This window comes from Pseudophryne corroboree, chromosome 1, assembly GCF_028390025.1.
Source record: "Pseudophryne corroboree isolate aPseCor3 chromosome 1, aPseCor3.hap2, whole genome shotgun sequence".
Classification (NCBI taxonomy): domain Eukaryota; kingdom Metazoa; phylum Chordata; class Amphibia; order Anura; family Myobatrachidae; genus Pseudophryne; species Pseudophryne corroboree.
Genome location: NC_086444.1, coordinates 482,283,595 through 482,304,861, shown reverse-complemented (window position 1 = coordinate 482,304,861; position 21,267 = coordinate 482,283,595). Strand labels below are relative to the sequence as shown.

The following is a 21,267-nucleotide window of genomic DNA, read 5'->3' as shown; positions in this document are numbered from 1 at the left end:
TTGACAATATTTATGATGATTATGAATTAATTTCTACCCCATTTATCTTAAAGAATAATATTAAAAGTTACGTTTTAAAATACTAATCATATCAATTTGAATAGAAATTATTTAAAAGAGTGCTCCAAAAAAGGCAATCCCTATCTTTTTCCGGCCACTGCCGGTCTTTGTTTGTTTATTAGGTTTAAATAAGAATTTACTTACCGATAATTCTATTTCTCGTAGTCCATAGTGGATGCTGGGAACTCCGTAAGGACCATGGGGAATAGCGGCTCCGCAGGAGACTGGGCACAAAAGTAAAAGCTTTATGACTAGCTGGTGTGCACTGGCTCCTCCCCCTATGACCCTCCTCCAAGCCTCAGTTAGGATACTGTGCCCGGACGAGCGTACACAATAAGGAAGGATTTTGAATCCCGGGTAAGACTCATACCAGCCACACCAATCACACCGTACAACCTGTGATCTGAACCCAGTTAACAGCATGATAACAGAGGAGCCTCTGAAAAGATGGCTCACAACAATAATAACCCGATTTTTGTAACAATAACTATGTACAAGTATTGCAGACAATCCGCACTTGGGATGGGCGCCCAGCATCCACTACTGACTACGAGAAATAGAATTATCGGTAAGTAAATTCTTATTTTCTCTGACGTCCTAGTGGATGCTGGGAACTCCGTAAGGACCATGGGGATTATACCAAAGCTCCCAAACGGGCGGGAGAGTGCGGATGACTCTGCAGCACCGAATGAGAGAACTCCAGGTCCTCCTCAGCCAGGGTATCAAATTTGTAGAATTTAGCAAACGTGTTTGCCCCTGACCAAGTAGCTGCTCGGCAAAATTGTAACGCCGAGACCCCTCGGGCAGCCGCCCAAGATGAGCCCACCTTCCTTGTGGAATGGGCTTTTACAGATTTTGGCTGTGGCAGGCCTGCCACAGAATGTGCAAGCTGAATTGTACTACAAATCCAACGAGCAATAGTCTGCATAGAAGCAGGAGCACCCAGGATACAGGATAAACAGCGAGTCAGATTTCCTGACTCCAGCCGTCCTGGAAACATATATTTTCAAGGCCCTGACTACGTCCCACAACTTGGAGTCCTCCAAGTCACTAGTAGCTGCAGGTACCACAATAGGTTGGTTCAGATGAAACACTGAAACCACCTTAGGGAGAAAATGAGGACGAGTCCTCAATTCCGCCCTGTCTGAATGGAAGATCAGATAAGGGCTTTTACAGGATAAAGCCCGCCAATTCTGACACGTGCCTGGCCGAGGCCAGGGCCAACAACATGACCACTTTCCATGTGAGATATTTTAACTCCACAGATTCAAGTGGTTCAAACCAATGTGACTTTAGGAACCCCAAAACTACATTGAGATCCCAAGGTGCCACTGGAGGCACAAAAGGAGGCTGTATATGCAGTACCCCTTTTACAGACGTCTGAACTTCAGGTAGTGAAGCTAGTTCTTTCTGGAAGAAAATTGACAGGGCCGAAATTTGAACCTTAATGGACCCCAATTTTAGGCCCATAGACACTCCTGTTTACAGGAAATGCAGGAATCGACCTAGTTGAAATTCCTCCATCGGGGCCTTACTGGCCTCGCACCACGCAACATATTTTCGCCAAATGCGGTGATAATGCTTTGCGGTTACATCCTTCCTGGCTTGACCAGGGTAGGGATGACTTCATCCGGAATGCCTTTTTCCTTCAGGATCCGGCGTTCAACCGCCCTGCCGTCAAACGCAGCCGCGGTAAGTCTTGGAATAGACAGGGTCCTTGCTGGAGCAGGTCCCTTCTTAGAGGTAGAGGCCACGGGTCCTCCGTGAGCATCTCTTGAAGTTCCGGGTACCAAGTCCTTCTTGGCCAATCCGGAGCCACGAGTATAGTTCTTACTCCCCTCCGTCTTATAATTCTCAGTACCTTTGGTATGAGAGGAAGAGGAGGGAACACATACACTGACTGGTACACCCACGGTGTTACCAGAGCGTCCACAGCTATTGCCTGAGGGTCCCTTGACCTGGCGGAATACCTGTCCAATTTTTTGTTTAGGCGGGACGCCATCATGTCCACCTTTGGTTTTTCCCAATGGTTTACAATCATGTGGAAGACTTCTGGGTGAAGTCCCCACTCTCCCGGGTGGAGGTCGTGCCTGCTGAGGAAGTCTGCTTCCCAGTTGTCCACTCCCGGAATGAACACTGCTGACAGTGCTATCACATGATTTTCCGCCCAGCGAAAAATCCTTGCAGCTTCTGCCATTGCCCTCCTGCTTCTTGTGCCGCCCTGTCTGTTTACGTGGGCGACTGCCGTGATGTTGTCCGACTGGATCAGCACCGGCTGACCTTGAAGCAGAGGTCTTGCTTGGCTTAGGGCATTGTAAATGGCCCTTAGCTCCAAAATATTTATGTGAAGTGATGTCTCCAGGCTTGACCACAAGCCCTGGAAATTTCTTCCCTGTGTGACTGCTCCCCAGCCTCGCAGGCTGGCATCCGTGGTCACCAGGACCCAGTCCTGAATGCCGAATCTGCGGCCCTCTAGAAGATGAGCACTCTGCAACCAACACAGGAGAGACACCCTTGTCTTTGGTGACAGGGTTATCCGCTGATGCATCTGAAGATGCGATCCGGACCATTTGTCCAGCAGGTCCCACTGGAAAGTTCTTGCGTGGAATCTGCCGAATGGAATTGCTTCGTAGGAAGCCACCATTTTTCCCAGGACCCTTGTGCACTGATGCACTGACACTTGGCCTGGTTTTAGGAGGTTTCTGACTAGTTCGGATAACTCCCTGGCTTTCTCCTCCGGGAGAAAACACCTTTTTCTGGACTGTGTCCAGGATCATCCCTAGGAATAGAAGACGTGTCGTCGGGATCAGCTACGATTTTGGAATATTGAGAATCCAACCGTGCTGCCGCAGCACTATCTGAGATAGTGCTACCCCGACTTCCAACTGTTCCCTGGATCTTGCCCTTATCAGGAGATCGTCCAAGTAAGGGATAACTAAAACTCCCTTCTTTCGAAGGAGTATCATCATTTCGGCCATTACCTTGGTAAAGACCCGGGGTGCCGTGGACAATCCAAACGGCAGCGTCTGAAACTGATAGTGACAGTTCTGTACCACAAACCTGAGGTACCCTTGGTGAGAAGGGTAAATTGGGACATGTAGGTAAGCATCTTTGATGTCCAGAGAGACCATATAGTCCCCTTCTTCCAGGTTTGCAATCACTGCTCTGAGTGACTCCATCTTGAATTTGAACCTTTGTATGTAAGTGTTCAAGGATTTTAGATTTAAAATTGGTCTCACCGAGCCGTCCGGCTTCGGTACCACAAATAGTGTGGAATAGTACCCCTTTCCCTGTTGTAGGAGGGGTACCTTGATTATCACCTGCTAGGAATACAGCCTGTGAATGGCTTGCAATACTGTCTCCCTGTCTGAGGGAGACGTCGGTAAAGCAGACTCTATGAAACGGCGAGGGGGAGACGTCTCGAATTTCTTGAGACGGGCCCCCACTGTGCCTGAGACCGCTTGTAAAGCCCCAGCGTCATGCTGAGGACTTTGCGGAGGCGGGAGAGGGCTTTTGTTCCTGGGAATTGGCTGTTTGCTGCAGCCTTTTTCCTCTCCCTCTGCCTCGGGGCAGAAATGAGGCGCCTTTTGCCCGCTTGCCCTTATGGGGCCGAAAGGACTGCGCCTGATAATATGGCGTCTTCTTAGGTTGAGGAGCTACCTGGGGTAAAAATGTGGATTTTCCAGCCGTTGCCGTGGCCACCAGGTCTGTTAGACCTACCCCAAATAACTCCTCCCTTTTATAAGGCGATACTTCCATATGCCTTTTGGAATCAGCATCACCTGACCACTGTCTTGTCCATAACCCTCTTCTGGCAGAAATGGACAGCGCACTTACTCTTGATGCCAGTCGGCAAATATCCCTCTGTGCATCACGCATATATAGAAATGCATCCTTTAAAATGCTCTATAGTTAGTAATATACTGTCCCTATCTAGGGTATCAATATTGTCAGTCAGGGAATCTGACAAAGCCACCCCAGCACTGCACATCCAGGCTGAGGCGATTGCTGGTCGCAGTATCACACCCGTGTGAGTGTATATACATTTTAGGATATTTTACTGCTTTCTGTCAGCAGGTTCCTTAAGGGCGGCCGTATCCGGGGACGGTAGTGCCACCTGTTTAGACAAGCGTGTGAGCGCTTTATTCACCCTAAGGGGTGTTTCCCAACGTGCCCTATCCTCTGGCGGGAAGGGGTATGATGCTAATAACTTTTTAGGAATTAACAGTTTTTATCGGGGGAAACCCACGCATCATCACACACTTCATTTAATTCCTCAGATGCAGGAAAAACTACAGGCAGTTTTTTCTCACCCAACATAATACCCTTTTTAGTGGTACTGGTATTATCAGAAATGTGTAAAAACATTTTCCATAGCCTCAATCATGTAACGTGTGGCCCTACTGGAAGTCACATTCGTCTCTTAATCGTCGACACTGGAGTCAGTATCCGTGTCGGCGTCTGTATCTGCCATCTGCGGTAACGGGCGTTTTAGAGCCCCAGATGGCTTTTGAGACACCTGGACAGGCACAGGCTGAGTCGCCGGCTGTCTCATGTCATCAATCTTTTGTAAAGAGCTGACACTGTCACATAATTCCTTCCATAAGCTCATCCACTCAGGTGTCGACTCCCTAGGGGGTGACATCTCTGTTACAGGCAATTGCTCCGCCTCCACCTCATTTACCTCCTCATACATGTCGACACAACGTACCGACACCCAGCACACACACAGGGAATGCTCTGATAGAGGACAGGACCCCACTAGCCCTTTGGGGAGACAGAGGGAGAGTATGCCAGCACACACCAGAGCGCTATATATATATATACAGGGATAACCTTATATAAGTGTTTTTCCCCTTATAGCTGCTGTATTGTTATACTGCGCCTAATTAGTGCCCCCCTCTCTTTTTTAACCCCTTTCTGTAGTGTAGTAACTGCAGGGGAGAGCCAGGGAGCTTCCCTCCAACGGAGCTGTGAGAGAAAATGGCGCCAGTGTGCTGAGGAGATAGGCTCCGCCCCTTTCTCGACGGCCTTTTCTCCAGTTTTTCTGTGGAATCTGGCAGGGGTTAAAATTCATCCATATAGCCCTGGGGGCTATATGTGATGTATTTTCGCCAGCCAAGGTGTTTTTATTGCTGCTCAGGGCGCCCCCCCCTAGCGTCCTGCACCCTCAGTGACCGAAGTGTGAAGTGTGCTGAGGAGCAATTGCGCACAGCTGCAGTGCTGTGCGCTACCTTGGTGAAGACAGGATGTCTTCTGCCGCCGATTTTTCCGGACCTCTTCTTGCTTCTGGCTCTGTAAGGGGGCCGGCGGCGCGGCTCTGAGACCGAGCTCCGAGGCTGGGCCTGTGTTCGGTCCCTCTGGAGCTAATGGTGTCCAGTAGCCTAAGAAGCCCAATCCACTCTGCACGCAGGTGAGTTCGCTTCTTCTCCCCTTAGTCCCTCGATGCAGTGAGCCTGTTGCCAGCAGGTCTCACTGAAAATAAAAAACCTAAAACTAAACTTTCACTAAGAAGCTCAGGAGAGCCCCTAGTGTGCACCCTTCTCGGCCGGGCACAAAAATCTAACTGGGGCTTGGAGGAGGGTCATAGGGGGAGGAGCCAGTGCACACCAGGTAGTCCTAAAGCTTTACTTTTGTGCCCAGTCTCCTGCGGAGCCGCTATTCCCCATGGTCCTTACGGAGTTCCCAGCATCCACTAGGACGTCAGAGAAAACATGATTGCTGGAGCACCTCCAGCCGAATAATCCCAAATTATCAAAGGGAAAATTATTGGATAGCTGGTTTTCATAATACTTAAATAAACTGTTTGGTTTCAGTGCAGGGTACATCACATTACTACCAGGTGTTTCTTTTCTGTCAGGCTGCTGCTGACGTTGTGCATGCCATGGCATGCAGTGTCTTATTATTGGTTGTGTTGACACACTGGTTGTGTTACATATTCTCTCAGCATGTGGCTGTGTAGTGTTCATGCCGATGGCTGGTATTCTTTTGAATGCCACGTTCTGCGGTATGTTCGTGGTGTGAGCTAGTATGACACTCACCGTGTTTAAACAATAAATTCTTTCCTCGAAATGTCCGTCTCCCTGGGCACAGTTTTCTAACGGAGGTCTGGAGGAGGGGCATAGAGGGAGGAGCCAGTTCACACCCATTCAAAGTCTTATAGTGTGCCCATGTCTCCTGCGGATCCCGTCTATACCCCATGGTCCTTACGGAGTCCCCAGCATCCTCTACGGACTAAGAGAAAAGGATTTACCGGTAGGTATTAAAATCCTATTTTCTCTTGCTCATGTGTTAGGCAACACAATATTGGTATAGCCTTTTTTGCAGCTTGTAGTGTATGCAGTAGTTACCTAGAAAATCTTTTAGCTCTAATTATGCATCTGTAACATTGTAAAGAAAAAGCCTATGAATACTTCCAAGCAAATGCATTGTAGGATAGTGAATGGAAAAAAGTCCTGCCATTTACCTTCAGGGGGCATGCTGAAAATCTGAGCCACAGGTCCACTTGTAGGTTCAACAGGTAGTTGAAAATGAAAAGCACTTTTGATGGTTGGTAATGGAAGACGGTTCTTGGGAAAGCATTTTCTCATTATCAGACTAGAGGTATTCACAAGCGAGTCTAACGTTCTAACAGCTTGGCAATCCTATAAATAAAAAAATAAGAATTTACTTACCGATAATTCTATTTCTAGGAGTCCGTAGTGGATGCTGGGGTTCCTGAAAGGACCATGGGGAATAGCGGCTCCGCAGGAGACAGGGCACAAAAAGTAAAGCTTTAGGATCAGGTGGTGTGCACTGGCTCCTCCCCCTATGACCCTCCTCCAAGCCTCAGTTAGGATACTGTGCCCGGACGAGCGTACACAATAAGGAAGGATTTTGAATCCCGGGTAAGACTCATACCAGCCACACCAATCACACTGTACAACCTGTGATCTGAACCCAGTTAACAGTATGATAACAGCGGAGCCTCTGAAAAGATGGCTCACAACAATAATAACCCGATTTTTGTAACTATGTACAAGTATTGCAGATAATCCGCACTTGGGATGGGCGCCCAGCATCCACTACGGACTCCGAGAAATAGAATTATCGGTAAGTAAATTCTTATTTTCTCTATCGTCCTAGTGGATGCTGGGGTTCCTGAAAGGACCATGGGGATTATACCAAAGCTCCCAAACGGGCGGGAGAGTGCGGATGACTCTGCAGCACCGAATGAGAGAACTCCAGGTCCTCCTTAGCCAGGGTATCAAATTTGTAGGATTTTACAAACGTGTTTGCCCCTGACTAAGTAGCCGCTCGGCAAAGTTGTAAAGCCGAGACCCCTCGGGCAGCCGCCCAAGATGAGCCCACCTTCCTTGTGGAATGGGCATTTACATATTTTGGCTGTGGCAGGCCTGCCACAGAATGTGCAAGCTGAATTGTATTACACATCCAACTAGCAATAGTCTGCTTAGAAGCAAGAGCACCCAGTTTGTTTGGTGCATACAGGATAACAGCAAGTCAGTTTTCCTGACTCCAGCCGTCCTGGAACCTATATTTTCAGGGCCCTGACAACATCTAGCAACTTGGAGTCCTCCAAGTCCCTAGTAGGCGCAAGGCACCACAATAAGCTGGTTCAGGTGAAACACTGACACCACCTTAGGGAGAGAACTGGGGACGAGTCCGCAGCTCTGCCCTGTCCGAATGGACAAACAGATATGGGCTTTTTTGAGAAAAAAACCACCAATTTGACACTCGCCTGGCCCAGGCCAGGGCCAAGAGCATGGTCACTTTTCATGTGAGATGCTTCAAATCCACAGATTTGACTGGTTTTAAACCAATGTGATTTGAGGAATCCCAGAACTACGTTGAGATCCCACAGTGCCACTGGAGGCACAAAAGGGGGTTGTATATGCAATACTCCCTTGACAAACTTCTGGACTTCAGGAACTGAAGCCAATTCTTTCTGGAAGAAAATCGACAGGGCCGAAATTTGAACCTTAATGGACCCCAATTTGAGGCCCATAGACACTCCTGTTTGCAGGAAATGCAGGAATCGACCGAGTTGAAATTTCTTCGTGGGGCCTTCCTGGCCTCACACCACGCAACATATTTTCGCCCCATGTGGTGATAATGTTGTGCGGTCACCTCCTTCCTGGCTTTGACCAGGGTAGGAATGACCTCTTCCGGAATGCCTTTTTCCCTTAGGATCCGGCGTTCCACCGCCATGCCGTCAAACGCAGCTGCGGTAAGTCTTGGAACAGACATGGTACCTGCTGAAGCAAGTCCCTTCTTAGCGGCAGAGGCCATAAGTCCTCTGTGAGCATCTCTTGAAGTTCCGGGTACCAAGTCCTTCTTGGCCAATCCGGAGCCATGAGTATAGTTCTTACTCCTCTACGTCTTATAATTCTCAGTACCTTAGGTATGAGAAGCAGAGGAGGGAACACATACACCGACTGGTACACCCACGGTGTTACCAGAACGTCCACAGCTATTGCCTGAGGGTCTCTTGACCTGGCGCAATACCTGTCCCGTTTTTTGTTCAGACGGGACGCCATCATGTCCACCTTTGGTATTTCCCAACGGTTCACAATCATGTGGAAAAACTTCCCGATGAAGTTTCCACTCTCCCGGGTGGAGGTCGTGCCTGCTGAGGAAGTCTGCTTCCCAGTTTCCATTCCCGGAATGAAACACTGCTGACAGTGCTATCACATGATTTTCCGCCCAGCGAAAAGTCCTTGCAGTTTTTGCCATTGCCCTCCTGCTTCTTGTGCCGCCCTGTCTGTTTACGTGGGCGACTGCCGTGATGTTTTTCCCACTGGATCAATACCGGCTGACCTTGAAGCAGAGGTCTTGCTAAGCTTAGAGCATTATAAAATTACCCTTAGCTCCAGTATATTTATGTGGAGAAAAGTCTCCAGACTTGATCACACTCCCTGGAAATTTTTTCCTTGTGTGACTGCTCCCCAGCCTCTCGGGCTGGCCTCCGTGGTCACCAGCATCCAATCCTGAATGCCGAATCTGCGGCCCTCTAGAAGATGAGCACTCTGTAACCACCACAGGAGAGACACCCTTGTCCTTGGATATAGGGTTATCCGCTGATGCATCTGAAGATGCGATCCGGACCATTTGTCCAGCAGATCCCACTGAAAAGTTCTTGCGTGAAATCTGCCGAATGGAATTGCTTCGTAGGAAGCCTCTTTTCCTGGTTTTAGGAGGTTCCTGACTAGCTCGGATAACTCCCTGGCTTTCTCTTCCGGGAGAAACACCTTTTTCTGGACTGTGTCCAGAATCATCCCTAGGCACAGCAGACGTGTCGTCGGGAACAGCTGCGATTTTGGAATATTTAGAATCCACCCGTGCTGTTGTAGCAGTATCCGAGATAGTGCTACTCCGACCTCCAACTGTTCCCTGGACTTTGCCCTTATCAGGAGATCGTCCAAGTAAGGGATAATTAAGACGCCTTTTCTTTGAAGAAGAATCATCATTTCGGCCATTACCTTGGTAAAGACCCGGGGTGCCGTGGACAATCCAAACGGCAGCGTCTGAAACTGATAGTGACAGTTCTGTACCACGAACCTGAAGTACCCTTAGTGAGAAGGGCAAATTTGGGACATGGAGGTAAGCATCCCTGATGTCCCGGGACACTATATAGTCCCCTTCTTCCTGGTTCGTTATCACTGCTCTGAGTGACTCCATCTTGATTTGAACCTTTGTAAGTGTTCAAATTTTTTTAGATTTAGAATAGGTCTCACCTAGCCTTCTGGCTTCAGTTCCACAATATAGTGTGGAATAATACCCCTTTCCTTGTTGTAGGAGGGGTAATTTGATTATCACCTGCTGGGAATACAGCTTGTGAATTGTTTCCCATACTGCCTCCTTGTCGGAGGGAGACCTTGGTAAAGCAGACTTCAGGAGCCTGCGAGGGGGAAACGTCTCGACATTCCAATCTGTACCCCTGGGATACTACTTGTAGGATCCAGGGGTCCTGTACGGTCCCAGCGTCATGCTGAGAGCTTGGCAGAAGCGGTGGAAGGCTTCTGTTCCTGGGAATGGGCTGCCTGCTGCAGTCTTCTTCCCTTTCCTCTATCCCTGGGCAGATATGACTCTTATAGGGACGAAAGGACTGAGGCTGAAAAGACGGTGTCTTTTTCTGCAGAGATGTGACTTAGGGTAAAAACGGTGGATTTTCCAGCAGTTGCCGTGGCCACCAGGTCCGATGGACCGACCCCAAATAACTCCTCTTCCTTTATACGGCAATACACCTTTGTGCCGTTTGGAATCTGCATCACCTGACCACTGTCGTGTCCATAAACATCTTGTGGCAGATATGGACATCGCACTTACTCTTGATGCCAGAGTGCAAATATCCCTCTGTGCATCTCGTATATATAGAAATGCATCCTTTAAATGCTCTATAGTCAATAAAATACTGTCCCTGTCAAGGGTATCAATATTTTTAGTCAGGGAATCCGACCAAGCCACCCCAGCTCTGCACATCCAGGCTGAGGCGATCGCTGGTCGCAGTATAACACCAGTATGTGTGTATATACTTTTTATGATATTTTCCAGCCTCCTGTCAGCTGGCTCCTTGAGGACGGCCCTATCTATAGACGGTACCGCCACTTGTTTTGATAAGCGTGTGAGCGCCTTATCCACCCTAAGGGGTGTTTCCCAACGCGCCCTAACTTCTGGCGGGAAAGGGTATACCGCCAATAATTTTCTATCGGGGGGAACCCACGCATCATCACACACTTCCTTTAATTTATCTGATTCAGGAAAAACTACAGGTAGTTTTTTCACATCCCACATAATACCCTCTTTTGTGGTACTTGTAGTATCAGAAATATGTAACACCTCCTTCATTGCCCTTAACATGTAACGTGTGGCCCTAAAGGGAAATAAGTTTGTTTCTTCACCGTCGACACTGAAATCAGTGTCCGTGTCTGTCGACCGACTGAGGTAAAAGGACGTTTTAACGCCCCTGACGGTGTTTGAGACGCCTGGACAGGTACTAATTTGTTTGCCAGCCGTCTCATGTCGCCAACCGACCTTGCAGCGTGTTGACATTATCACGTAATTCCATAAATAAGCCATCCATTCCGGTGTCGACTCCCTAGAGAGTGACATCACCATTACAGGCAATTTGCTCCGCCTCCTCACCAACATCGTCCTCATACATGTCGACACACACGTACCGACATATAGCACACACACACAGGGAATGCTCTGATAGAGGACAGGACCCCACTAGCCCCTTGGGGAGACAGAGGGAGAGTTTGCCAGCACACACCAAAGCGCTATATTTTACAGGGATAGCCTTATAATAAGTGCTCCCTTATAGCTGCTTTTATAAAATCACAATTTCGCCAAATTTTGCCCCCCCTCTCTTGATTTAACCCTGTTTCTGTAGTGCAGTGCAGGGGAGAGCCTGGGAGCCTTCCTGACCAGCGGAACTGTGTGAGGAAATGGCGCTGTGTGCTGAGGAGATAGGCCCCGCCCCCTTTTCGGCGGGCTCGTCTCCCGCTTAAAAATGGATTCTGGCAGGGGTTAAATATCTCCATATAGCCCCGGAGGCTATATGTGAGGTATTTTTTGCCAAAAAAAGGATTTTCATTGCTGCCCAGGGCGCCCCCCCCCCAGCGCCCTGCACCCTCAGTGACTGCCGTGTGAAGTGTGCTGAGAGCAATGGCGCACAGCTGCAGTGCTGTGCGCTACCTTAAGAAGACTGAGGAGTCTTCTGCCGCCGATTCTGGACCTTCTTCTCTTTTCAGCATCTGCAAGGGGGCCGGCGGCGAGGCTCCGGTGACCATCCAGGCTGTACCTGTGATCGTCCCTCTGGAGCTAATGTCCAGTAGCCAAAGAAGCCAATCCATCCTGCACGCAGGTGAGTTCACTTCTTCTCCCCTAAGTCCCTCGATGCAGTGATCCTGTTGCCAGCAGGACTCACTGTAAAATAAAAAACCTAAGCTAAACTTTTCTAAGCAGCTCTTTAGGAGAGCCACCTAGATTGCACCCTTCTCGGCCGGGCACAAAAACCTAACTGAGGCTTGGAGGAGGGTCATAGGGGGAGGAGCCAGTGCACACCACCTGATCCTAAAGCTTTACTTTTTGTGCCCTGTCACCTGCGGAGCCGCTATTCCCCATGGTCCTTTCAGGAACCCCAGCATCCACTAGGACGATAGAGAAATACAAGTAAACCATAAGATTGCCACCACCAGAATATGTTTTAGCAGCCTGACATTAACTGTCTAGCCCCTAATCTTCAATTTGTCTGTCTGATTTCATTTTCCTTACCATCGTTATTAATACAAGTCACTGTCATATATAAAATTAATTTGAATATACCATACCACCTACAGTAAAATAAGGATTCAAATTTATTTTTGCTTTCACAGTAAACTGGGTATTTATTTTAATAATGCAGCTTCCATATTTGCAGCATATTTTAACACTAAAATGGCAGTATACAGGAGTAGCTGTCAGGCTGCCACCACAATGGTCAGTGTGTACTTCGTATAGTCACTACAGAGGAGGTCTGCATTTTGTCAGGCCCAAATGTGGAAGGACACTATTAATATTCCCAATCTTGTCTCTATGAAAAAAAAAAAAAGTATTTTCATAGACAGAAACTACTTCAGAATGAAAACTATTTACTTCTTTCTATAATAATTATGTTATCCTTCAGATCACATGACATCTTTGGGTATACCTAGTATACCGTACATTACTTGTTCATTACTAATTAAACAACAATCATGAGGGGTCATTCCGAGTTGATCGTAGCTGTGCTAAATTTAGCATAGCTACGATCACTCACACGGACATGCGGGGAGACGCCCAGCACAGGGCTAGTCATCCCCGCATGTCAGTGCGGCCTTCCCCGCAGAAGTGCAAAGGCATCGCACAGCGGCGATGCCTTTGTACTTCCAGAGTAGCTCCCGACCAGCGCAGCTTTAGCGTGCTGGCCGGGAGCTACTCGTCGCTCCCCGGCCCGCAGCGGCTGCGTGTGACGTCACGCAGCTGCAGCGGCCCGCCGCCCCAAAGGTCCGACCATGCCTGCGTTGGCCGGACCGCGCCCCCTAAACCGCGGCTTAACGCCGCCATCCAGCCCCCTCCCACCTCTGTGTCAGAGGCAATCGCTAGGCAACGACGGCTGCCGGTGCATGCGCAGTTCCGACCCGATCGCTGCGACAAACTGCAGTGAGCGATCGGGTCGGAATGACCCCCATTGTACGTATGTATACACAAATGTTAATTGCATTATTCTGCTTGTGACAAAAGGTAGACCACCAAAAATGCTGTCACCCCTATTATTAACGCAGAATATAAATTAAACATGTACATAGAGAGGGGTAAGCAGAGACGCCATTGTTGATGCCCAATGTTACGTTCTGTGAGAGCTTGGGAAACATTTACCTGTGAGGTGTTGTACAAAATCTTCATACCATTGGCGTCAATGAATGCCTTTCTACCCAGTTTGATGTTTGTAATACTTTTAAGGCACTGCAGAATGCCTTTGCGGACCAACATGTGTCTGTGCCGAGTGTCATGGCGATGCCAGTCTACATAAATTGTTAAGAGCCCTTGAACATATCCACGATCTACTGCTTTTCTAGCATTCGTTTCTACAAATAAATTAAGAAAAAGAAAGAAAAACAAATGAAACTCCATTAATAAACTGAAGAGTTTGTGATTTGACCTTCCACGTGTCTATGCCTTTACCACAAGTGGGCAAAAGTTCAATTTTAAAACATAGTTCGGCAGAACACTCATTTCCATGGGTCCAGAGAATGCAGAAATCAACAATGAGTAACTGTCAGAATATGACATGATCATTAATCCCTATGAAAAATATGGCCGATGGGCACACAAATATTCATGGTAAATACTTAATGTATCATAGGTGCAACTAGATAGGACTTTACTATGAATAAATGTGTACACACTGGCCGTATACTGTACCTCAAAGAGATTAACTATTACATTATTTATACTGCATTCACCATGCAAAGATCAATATATGCAAGCACTTCTCTGTTAAAGCCCCCATACACTACTGCGAGGTATGGAATGCAATACCTTGCTCCCCAGCGGGTAGTTGGCAACCCCGGAAACTACCCGCCAGGGAGCCCCATGGAGCCTGGATCACATACAATACATCATTTTGCATACAATGTATCATATGCGATGCCACTGACTACCACAAGATCCAACAAATCTTTGCGACAGCCATGGCGATATCCGGCTCCGATTCGCACAGGGCCGCGCATTGGATCGGAGGTAAAACACATACGATATGGCACTTTTCACACAATTTATCAGCCCGATGGGTCGAAATCGTGTGAAAAAGGTCCATATTGTACAGGCACCTTTACTTTAATATGCTTATAATGTACAGGCCACAATCTTTATATCGCACGGAAACACGTAGGGTTGCTGCATTTGAGATGACTCATCAGGGATTTGATTTTGCATGCCTGAGGCAAGTGTACCAAACCCACGTTAAGTGACGGCGTCCAGGATTATTAGGACAGCCCCAGACGCGCTAATTAGCTGCGTTACGTAACCACAACTAATTGCATATCAGCCTTAATGTAATCATTAAGTAATATAATGAATTAAAAGTGATTCATGAATTAAAACTAGGAGCCTGGGGGGAGGGTTTAGCTAGAAACTACGGGTCATGCAGTGAGAATAATGGGGATGGCAGTAGTAAACTAAATGGGGGAGAGCAGGCGGTAAGGTTACTAACATGGGTACTAAAAGAGATTTTACCAAAGCACTAACCAATGAGGATAACAGGTCATCATTGCTACATAAGGTGAAAGATGTCCCTAACACAAGGGAAAATACTTATCTTAGTTGTATGTATGTAAACACTAGAAGCATTACTCGTTAAAAGGGCGAACTAGAAATACTTGCAGCAAGCAAACAGTATGATATTATAGGCATTACTGAAACTTGGTGGGACGAATCTCATGATTGGACAGTCAATCTAGAGGGCTATACACTGTTTAGGAGAGACAGACTAAATAAAAAGGATGGAGGGGTGTGTCTTTACGTAAAGCCGTTTTAAAAACCTGATATACGGGAAGATATTCAGGAGGGGACTGTAGACACTGTGGAGACATTATGGGTAGAAATTGCATGCGGGGAAAAAGGAATAAAAAAGTTAGTATTGGGTGTATGCTATAGGCCGCCTGGTATCAACGCATCTGATGAGGAATTGTTACTAAAGCAAATTGAAAGAGCAGCAGGGGTAGGAGACATAGTAGTGATGCGAGATTTTAACTATCCAGAGATAAACTGAAAAAACGATTCATGTGATACTGCTAGGGGCAATATGTTTTTAAACTCACTTAACGATAACTACTTAGTTCAACTAAGTGAGGAACAACTAGGTACAATGCAATCTTAGACCTGGTATTTACAAACAATGGGGATTTGGTATCAGGTATTATAGTAGGGGAACCCATAGGAAACAGCGACCACAATATGGTCACATTCAATATCAGTTTTCATAAACAGCCCTATACTGGCTCAACTAGGACTCTAAACTTTAGCAAAGCGAATTTTGAAAAGATGAGGGTATTGTTCAGGGATATTGAATGGGAAGGTTTGTTTTTAGGAAAAAATACTATGGATAAATGGGAGGTACTAAAATTCCTGCTAGCTAAAAATACACTCAAATTTATTCCTACAAGCAGCAAAAAAAGGAATAAAAATCATAAACCGATGTGGCTTAACAAAAAGTTAAAGGAACTTATGGGCAAGAAAAGGCGAGCATTTAAAAATACAAATCTGACGGGGAAGCAGAGTCATTTCAGCACTAAAAGGAATGTAACAAAATATGCAAAAAGGAAATAAGAGCGGCTAAAGTAGAAACTGAAAAACTAGTAGCAACGGAAAGCAAAGCGAAACCCAAAAAATTCTTTAAATACATTAATAGCAAGAGATTAAAGAAGGAGAGTATAGGCCCTTTAAAAGACAAGTTGGGAGTCTTAAGCAAAAACGATAATGACATAGCGGACACACTAAATGAGTTTTTTTCAACGGTATTTACTAGAGAGGACCCAATTCAGGGACTAACACAATCTCAATAATGAGAATATCCCACTGATAGGTACTTATTTAAGCGAGGAAGTAGTCTGTGACCAATTAAAACATTTAAAGATTAATAAGTCACCAGGTCCCGATGGTATTCACCCAAGGGTTCTAATGGAGTTTCACTCTGAACTTGCAAAACCGCTATTTTTGATCTTTAAGGATTCAGTAATATCAGGTATCGTTCCCAAAGACTGGCGTAAAGTGGAAGTAGTGCCTATATTCAAAATGGGAAGTAAAGCTGAACCAGGTAATTATAGACCAGTTAGTCTTACATCTATAGTTAGGAAAGTATTGGAAGGTATTCTAAGAGATAGTATTCAGAAGTTCCTTGAAGTCAATAAGGTCAATAAAAAGGAATCAACATGGGTTTATGAAGGACAGATCCTGTCAAACCAACTTGGCTTTTATGAAACAGTAAGCGCAAACCTAGATCAGGGTAAAGAGGTGGATGTAATCTTTTTAGATTTTGCCAAAGCATTCGACACTGTACCACACATGAGACTTATCTACAAGCTACAAGAAAAAGGGCTAGGAAGCACAATATGCACTTGGGTCAAAAATTGGTTAGATAATAGGGAGCAGCGCGTTGTGGTTAATGGATCTTTTTCAAATTGGACTGAAGTGCTAAATGGTGTGCCGCAAGGCTCAGTATTAGGACCGCTATTGTTCAATATTTTCATTAACGACCTAACAGAAGGTCTAGAGAGCATGGTGTCAATTTTTGCAGATGATACCAAATTGTGTAAAGTTATAAATGCGGAGGGGGATGCTGAGTCGCTTCAGAACGACTTAGTTAAATTAGAAGCTTGGGCAGCGAAATGGAGAATGCGCTTCAATACAGACAAGTGTAAGGTAATGCACTGTGGTAACAATTACAAAAATAACACCTACCTACTAAATGGGGTAAAATTAGGGGATTCTGTACTGGAAAAGGAATTAGGTGTCCTCATAGATAGCAAACTAAGCAGTAGTACCCAAAGTAGGACTGCAGCAAAGAAGGCTAATAAGATATTAGCATGCATAAAACGGGGAATTGATGCTAGGGACGAGAGTATTATACTCCCGTTATATAAATCACTTGTGAGGCCACACCTTGAATACTGTGTACAATTCTGGGCACCTTACTACAAAAAGGATATCCTGGAGCTAAAAAAGGTTCAGAGGCGGTGCGACCAAACTAATTAAGGGTATGGAGCATAGGTGTGCGCAGGGGGGGTGCCTGGTGCGCACAGGCACCCCCTAATGTCTGGCACCCTGATCTCAAATGCCTGATGCAGCGATAGCCGAGCAGGTTGATTATTGTCCCCTCTATGCTGCATCCTGTCAGGACTGCATCACTGACCGGACACCTGGGTTAATCAAGGGTGCCACTGCCACTGGCTTTCAAATTCCCGGCTCCACCTCAATGTATTAAAACAGCGTGATGTGACGCGATTACGTCATGCTGCTCACATGCCCACTCGTCACACGCCCACATCTCTCCTTCTATGCTATGCCAACGCCAGCCACTGATGAGGAGCAGCATGCAGCCAGCGTTCCCCTTAGGAAGACAAATTCAATACTGGCAGACGGCCGGCAGCAGCATTGACACGTCACTCAATTTTCCAGCAGCAGCAGTAACTAGTCTGCGACTGTCAGTGTCAGTGAGTGACTGACTTGTAAATAAGCTGCTGCAGCTTGCAGGGGAAAGAGAGGGGGAGCCAGACCAGGTTGAGGAGGAGAGTGTAATTGCAGTGAGTGCCATCAGGGGTGTTTGTATGATGCACACCACAACATCTGACAATGTATCTGCATTATTAGGATTGGTACAAAGGTGGATATTTTATATGCGTTGACCATCAATAGATGGTTCTAGACACGCCCAAAAGGCGGTGCTAGACACACCCCTCCGATGGTGCACCCCCTAATAAAATGTGCTGCGCTGGAATACGAGGAAAGGCTTGCAAGACTAGGCATGTTTACACTGGAAAAGAGGAGATTAAGAGGGGACATGATCAACATTTACAAATATATAAGGGGACAATATACAGATCTTGCGCAGGACCTGTTTTTGGTTAGATCAACACAGAGAACTCGTGGACACTCGCTCAGGTTAGAGGAGAGGAGATTCCGCACAATACAGCGTAATGGCTTTTTTTACGGTAAGAACGATACGTGTTTGGAATTCCCTGCCTGAGGGAGCTGTAATGGCCAACTCAGTCAACACCTTTAAGAATGGATTAGATAAATTCCTAATGGATAAGGATATCCAGGGTTACGGGGCATAGTCACGCACTATGGTTATTATAAAAAAGAGGGGTAAAACGTAACGGCAGTCATCAACATCAGTCAAAATTTGATATAAAATAATAGTGCATAGGAGACCACAAATAGGTTGAACTCGATGGACAATTGTCTTTTTTCAACCTTAGATACTATGTTACTATGGAATGAAAACAAGACAAAAGATGAATGAAACGCTGCACTAAGGCAAAAACTCACTTGATTTTAGCAAAGCAGCCAGTGTATCTAAGGAGACTCTGCAGAAAGAAGACAAGAACATTAGCTGAGGAATAACATACATAACAAAATGAACTGTCATTAGCACATAACATACACATTCGGTCTTTACTTGTTTATAGGTCATACATGTATATGAATTGAAACTTACCGGAAATAAGAAAGGAGGCTAAATGAAAATAGTTATAAAAAATGTAGGCGATATTTCTTCAGAAGTGTGAAAACTTATTGCAAGTTAACAATTAGTTAAATAGTCATCTTTGCTAAAGTGTGTGAAAATGAGCCGTACATACAGTTCTACAATGTAAGTAAATCTTTCCCTAAAACAGAATGTCTGAGAAGGTATGACTGAATATTAACAAGGCTTCTTCTCCCAGATTGATCTCAAAGCTTCAAGTCCGAGAGAGCAGTAATTAATGCCATACCTCAGTCACAGCCACAGGCTGGAGGATGGCTATTTAGGTAATAATATCCGCTTCTCCGTCAGCATTCATTCCACCTTTTTTACTTAGCATGGGGCTATCTGCAGTATATGTTTATGGCGACAGATGGCAACAATTATAATTTTAATTAAATCTTTTTCTCTAAGACAGGTAGGGTAAGCAGATCATCCCGAAACACAAATGGTCAGTTCTTGACAGAATAGTATTATCTGTTACATCGCTCTTAGTTCGTTCACAAAGTTTCCCTTTACAGCAAACAGTTTCCTAATTACTGTTGTCTATAATAAATAAAAACTGGCATAAGAGCAGCATGAAGTATCAAGCAAAAGTTATTTAATATGTCCGCTTTCCTCTAGGGGGAGCACAACACCAGTGTAATACTGTACTCCAAATATGTGCCAGGAAAATGGTTTAACAATAAGAAAGTAATATTTCTGCAGAATAGACTGAGATGGCTTATGAAGCACATGTCGTGGTTGTGTTGCTACCTGCCAGAAATAAGGATGATTGGAGCAGGGCTTGCAGAAGGTTAGTTCGATATAATGGGCCTGTTGTAGACTGACCTCTGAAATTAGTAACTTACGTTGAAGAAAATAAAAAAAAATGTTGAAATCTTGTAACACAATACTGTAATGTGATCACTTTGCACAAACTCACTTACAAAAGCACTATGGGGGTAATTCCAAGTTGATCGCAGCAGGAAATTTTTTAGCAGTTGGGCAAAACCATGTGCACTGCAGGGGAGGCAGATATAACATTTGCAGAGAGAGTTAGATTTGGGTGGGTTATTTTATTTCTGTGCAGGGTAAATACTGGCTGCTTTATTTTTACACTGCAAATTAGATTGCACATTGAACACACCCCATCCAAATCTAACTCTCTCTGCACATGTTATATCTGCCTCCCCTGCAGTGCACATGGTTTTGCCCAATTGCTAACAGAATTCCTGCGGCGATCAACTTGGAATTACCCCCTATGCTGGAGAAATAGAGAAAGAACCAATTAGTGTTAGTGATGCACTTACAAACAACCACAAACAGTTCACTAGTGCAATCCCGGCACTCTAGAGTATCAGAATATTTTTCATGGCGCCCTTAGGCAAAAAGTTTTTTATTGAGAAATTTAGAAAGGTATATTAAATTAAGTCAATTGTGTTTATGTGTCATCTTTAGGATTAATTGTGTGGTGCGGGACAGGGTTTGCTTCTGTTTGTCCACATATTTTATGATTGACAGCCAACAGCGCTGGTTTTGCCTATTACATTGACCATAACATTTTTTTAATTGGTCCTGGACCAACAACCCAGGGCACCCCTGCAAATGTACTGAGGCACCCCAGGGTGCCACGGCACACAGTTTGAGAACCACTGCACAAGTGCCAGTGACTATCACCCACCAATTGCACCTACCCATGACCGCACACAAATAATATGGCATTCCCAGGTTATATAGGTGTTTTCTCAGTCTGCATTTGTGCAATTGCGCAAACATTACTTACTGTGCAAGGCCAATGCTAGAACAACCTAATCCCTCCCCTCCATAAGTGGCACATTCATATGAAAGCATACGTGTACACTGTTCTGGGTATGTGCTAATTCATACTAGATACACTTTGCCAAATGGTCCAGAGCCCTCTGCACCAGCCCAATGTGCACAGTACATACAACTGATAGAATGTATGAGATTTGTAGACAAATAAGGAAAGATCAGGGCAGGAAAGTAATAATAAGATTTTAAACCTACCAGTAAATCTTTTTCTCCTAGTCCGAAGAGGATGCTGGGGACTCCGTAAGGACCATAGGGATAGACGGGCTCCGCAGGAGACATGGGCACTTTAAGAAAGACTTTGACTCTGGGTGTGCACTGGCTCCTCCCTCTATGCCCCTCCTCCAGACCTCAGTTAGAGAAACTGTGCCCAGAGGAGATGGACAGTACGAGGAAAGGATTTTGTTAATCCAAGGGCAAGATTCATACCAGCCACACCAATCACACCGTATAACTTGAGATAAACTATCTAGTTAACAGTATGAACCAATAACATAGCATCGGTCCGCAACCGATGAACTATAACATAACCCTTATGTAAGCAAAAAACTATATACAAGTCTTGCAGAAGTAGTCCGCACTTGGGACGGGCGCCCAGCATCCTCTACGGACTACGAGAAAAAGATTTACCG

General features: G+C 45.8%; 1 protein-coding gene across 4 annotated transcripts in view; it reads right to left on the bottom strand.

The window, feature by feature from the left end:
- AGTPBP1 (ATP/GTP binding carboxypeptidase 1) overlaps nt 1-21,267 on the bottom strand; it is a 455,468-nt gene that overhangs the window by 239,051 nt on the left and 195,150 nt on the right. For all 4 annotated transcript variants that reach the window (XM_063913782.1, XM_063913781.1, XM_063913783.1 and 1 more), the window contains 3 exons: nt 18,631-18,668; nt 13,459-13,667; nt 6,527-6,704 (listed from right to left, as the gene is read on the bottom strand). In XM_063913782.1, coding sequence (XP_063769852.1) covers nt 6,527-6,704; nt 13,459-13,667; nt 18,631-18,668 — 425 coding nt within the window. The remainder of the gene's footprint in view (nt 1-6,526; nt 6,705-13,458; nt 13,668-18,630; nt 18,669-21,267) is intronic.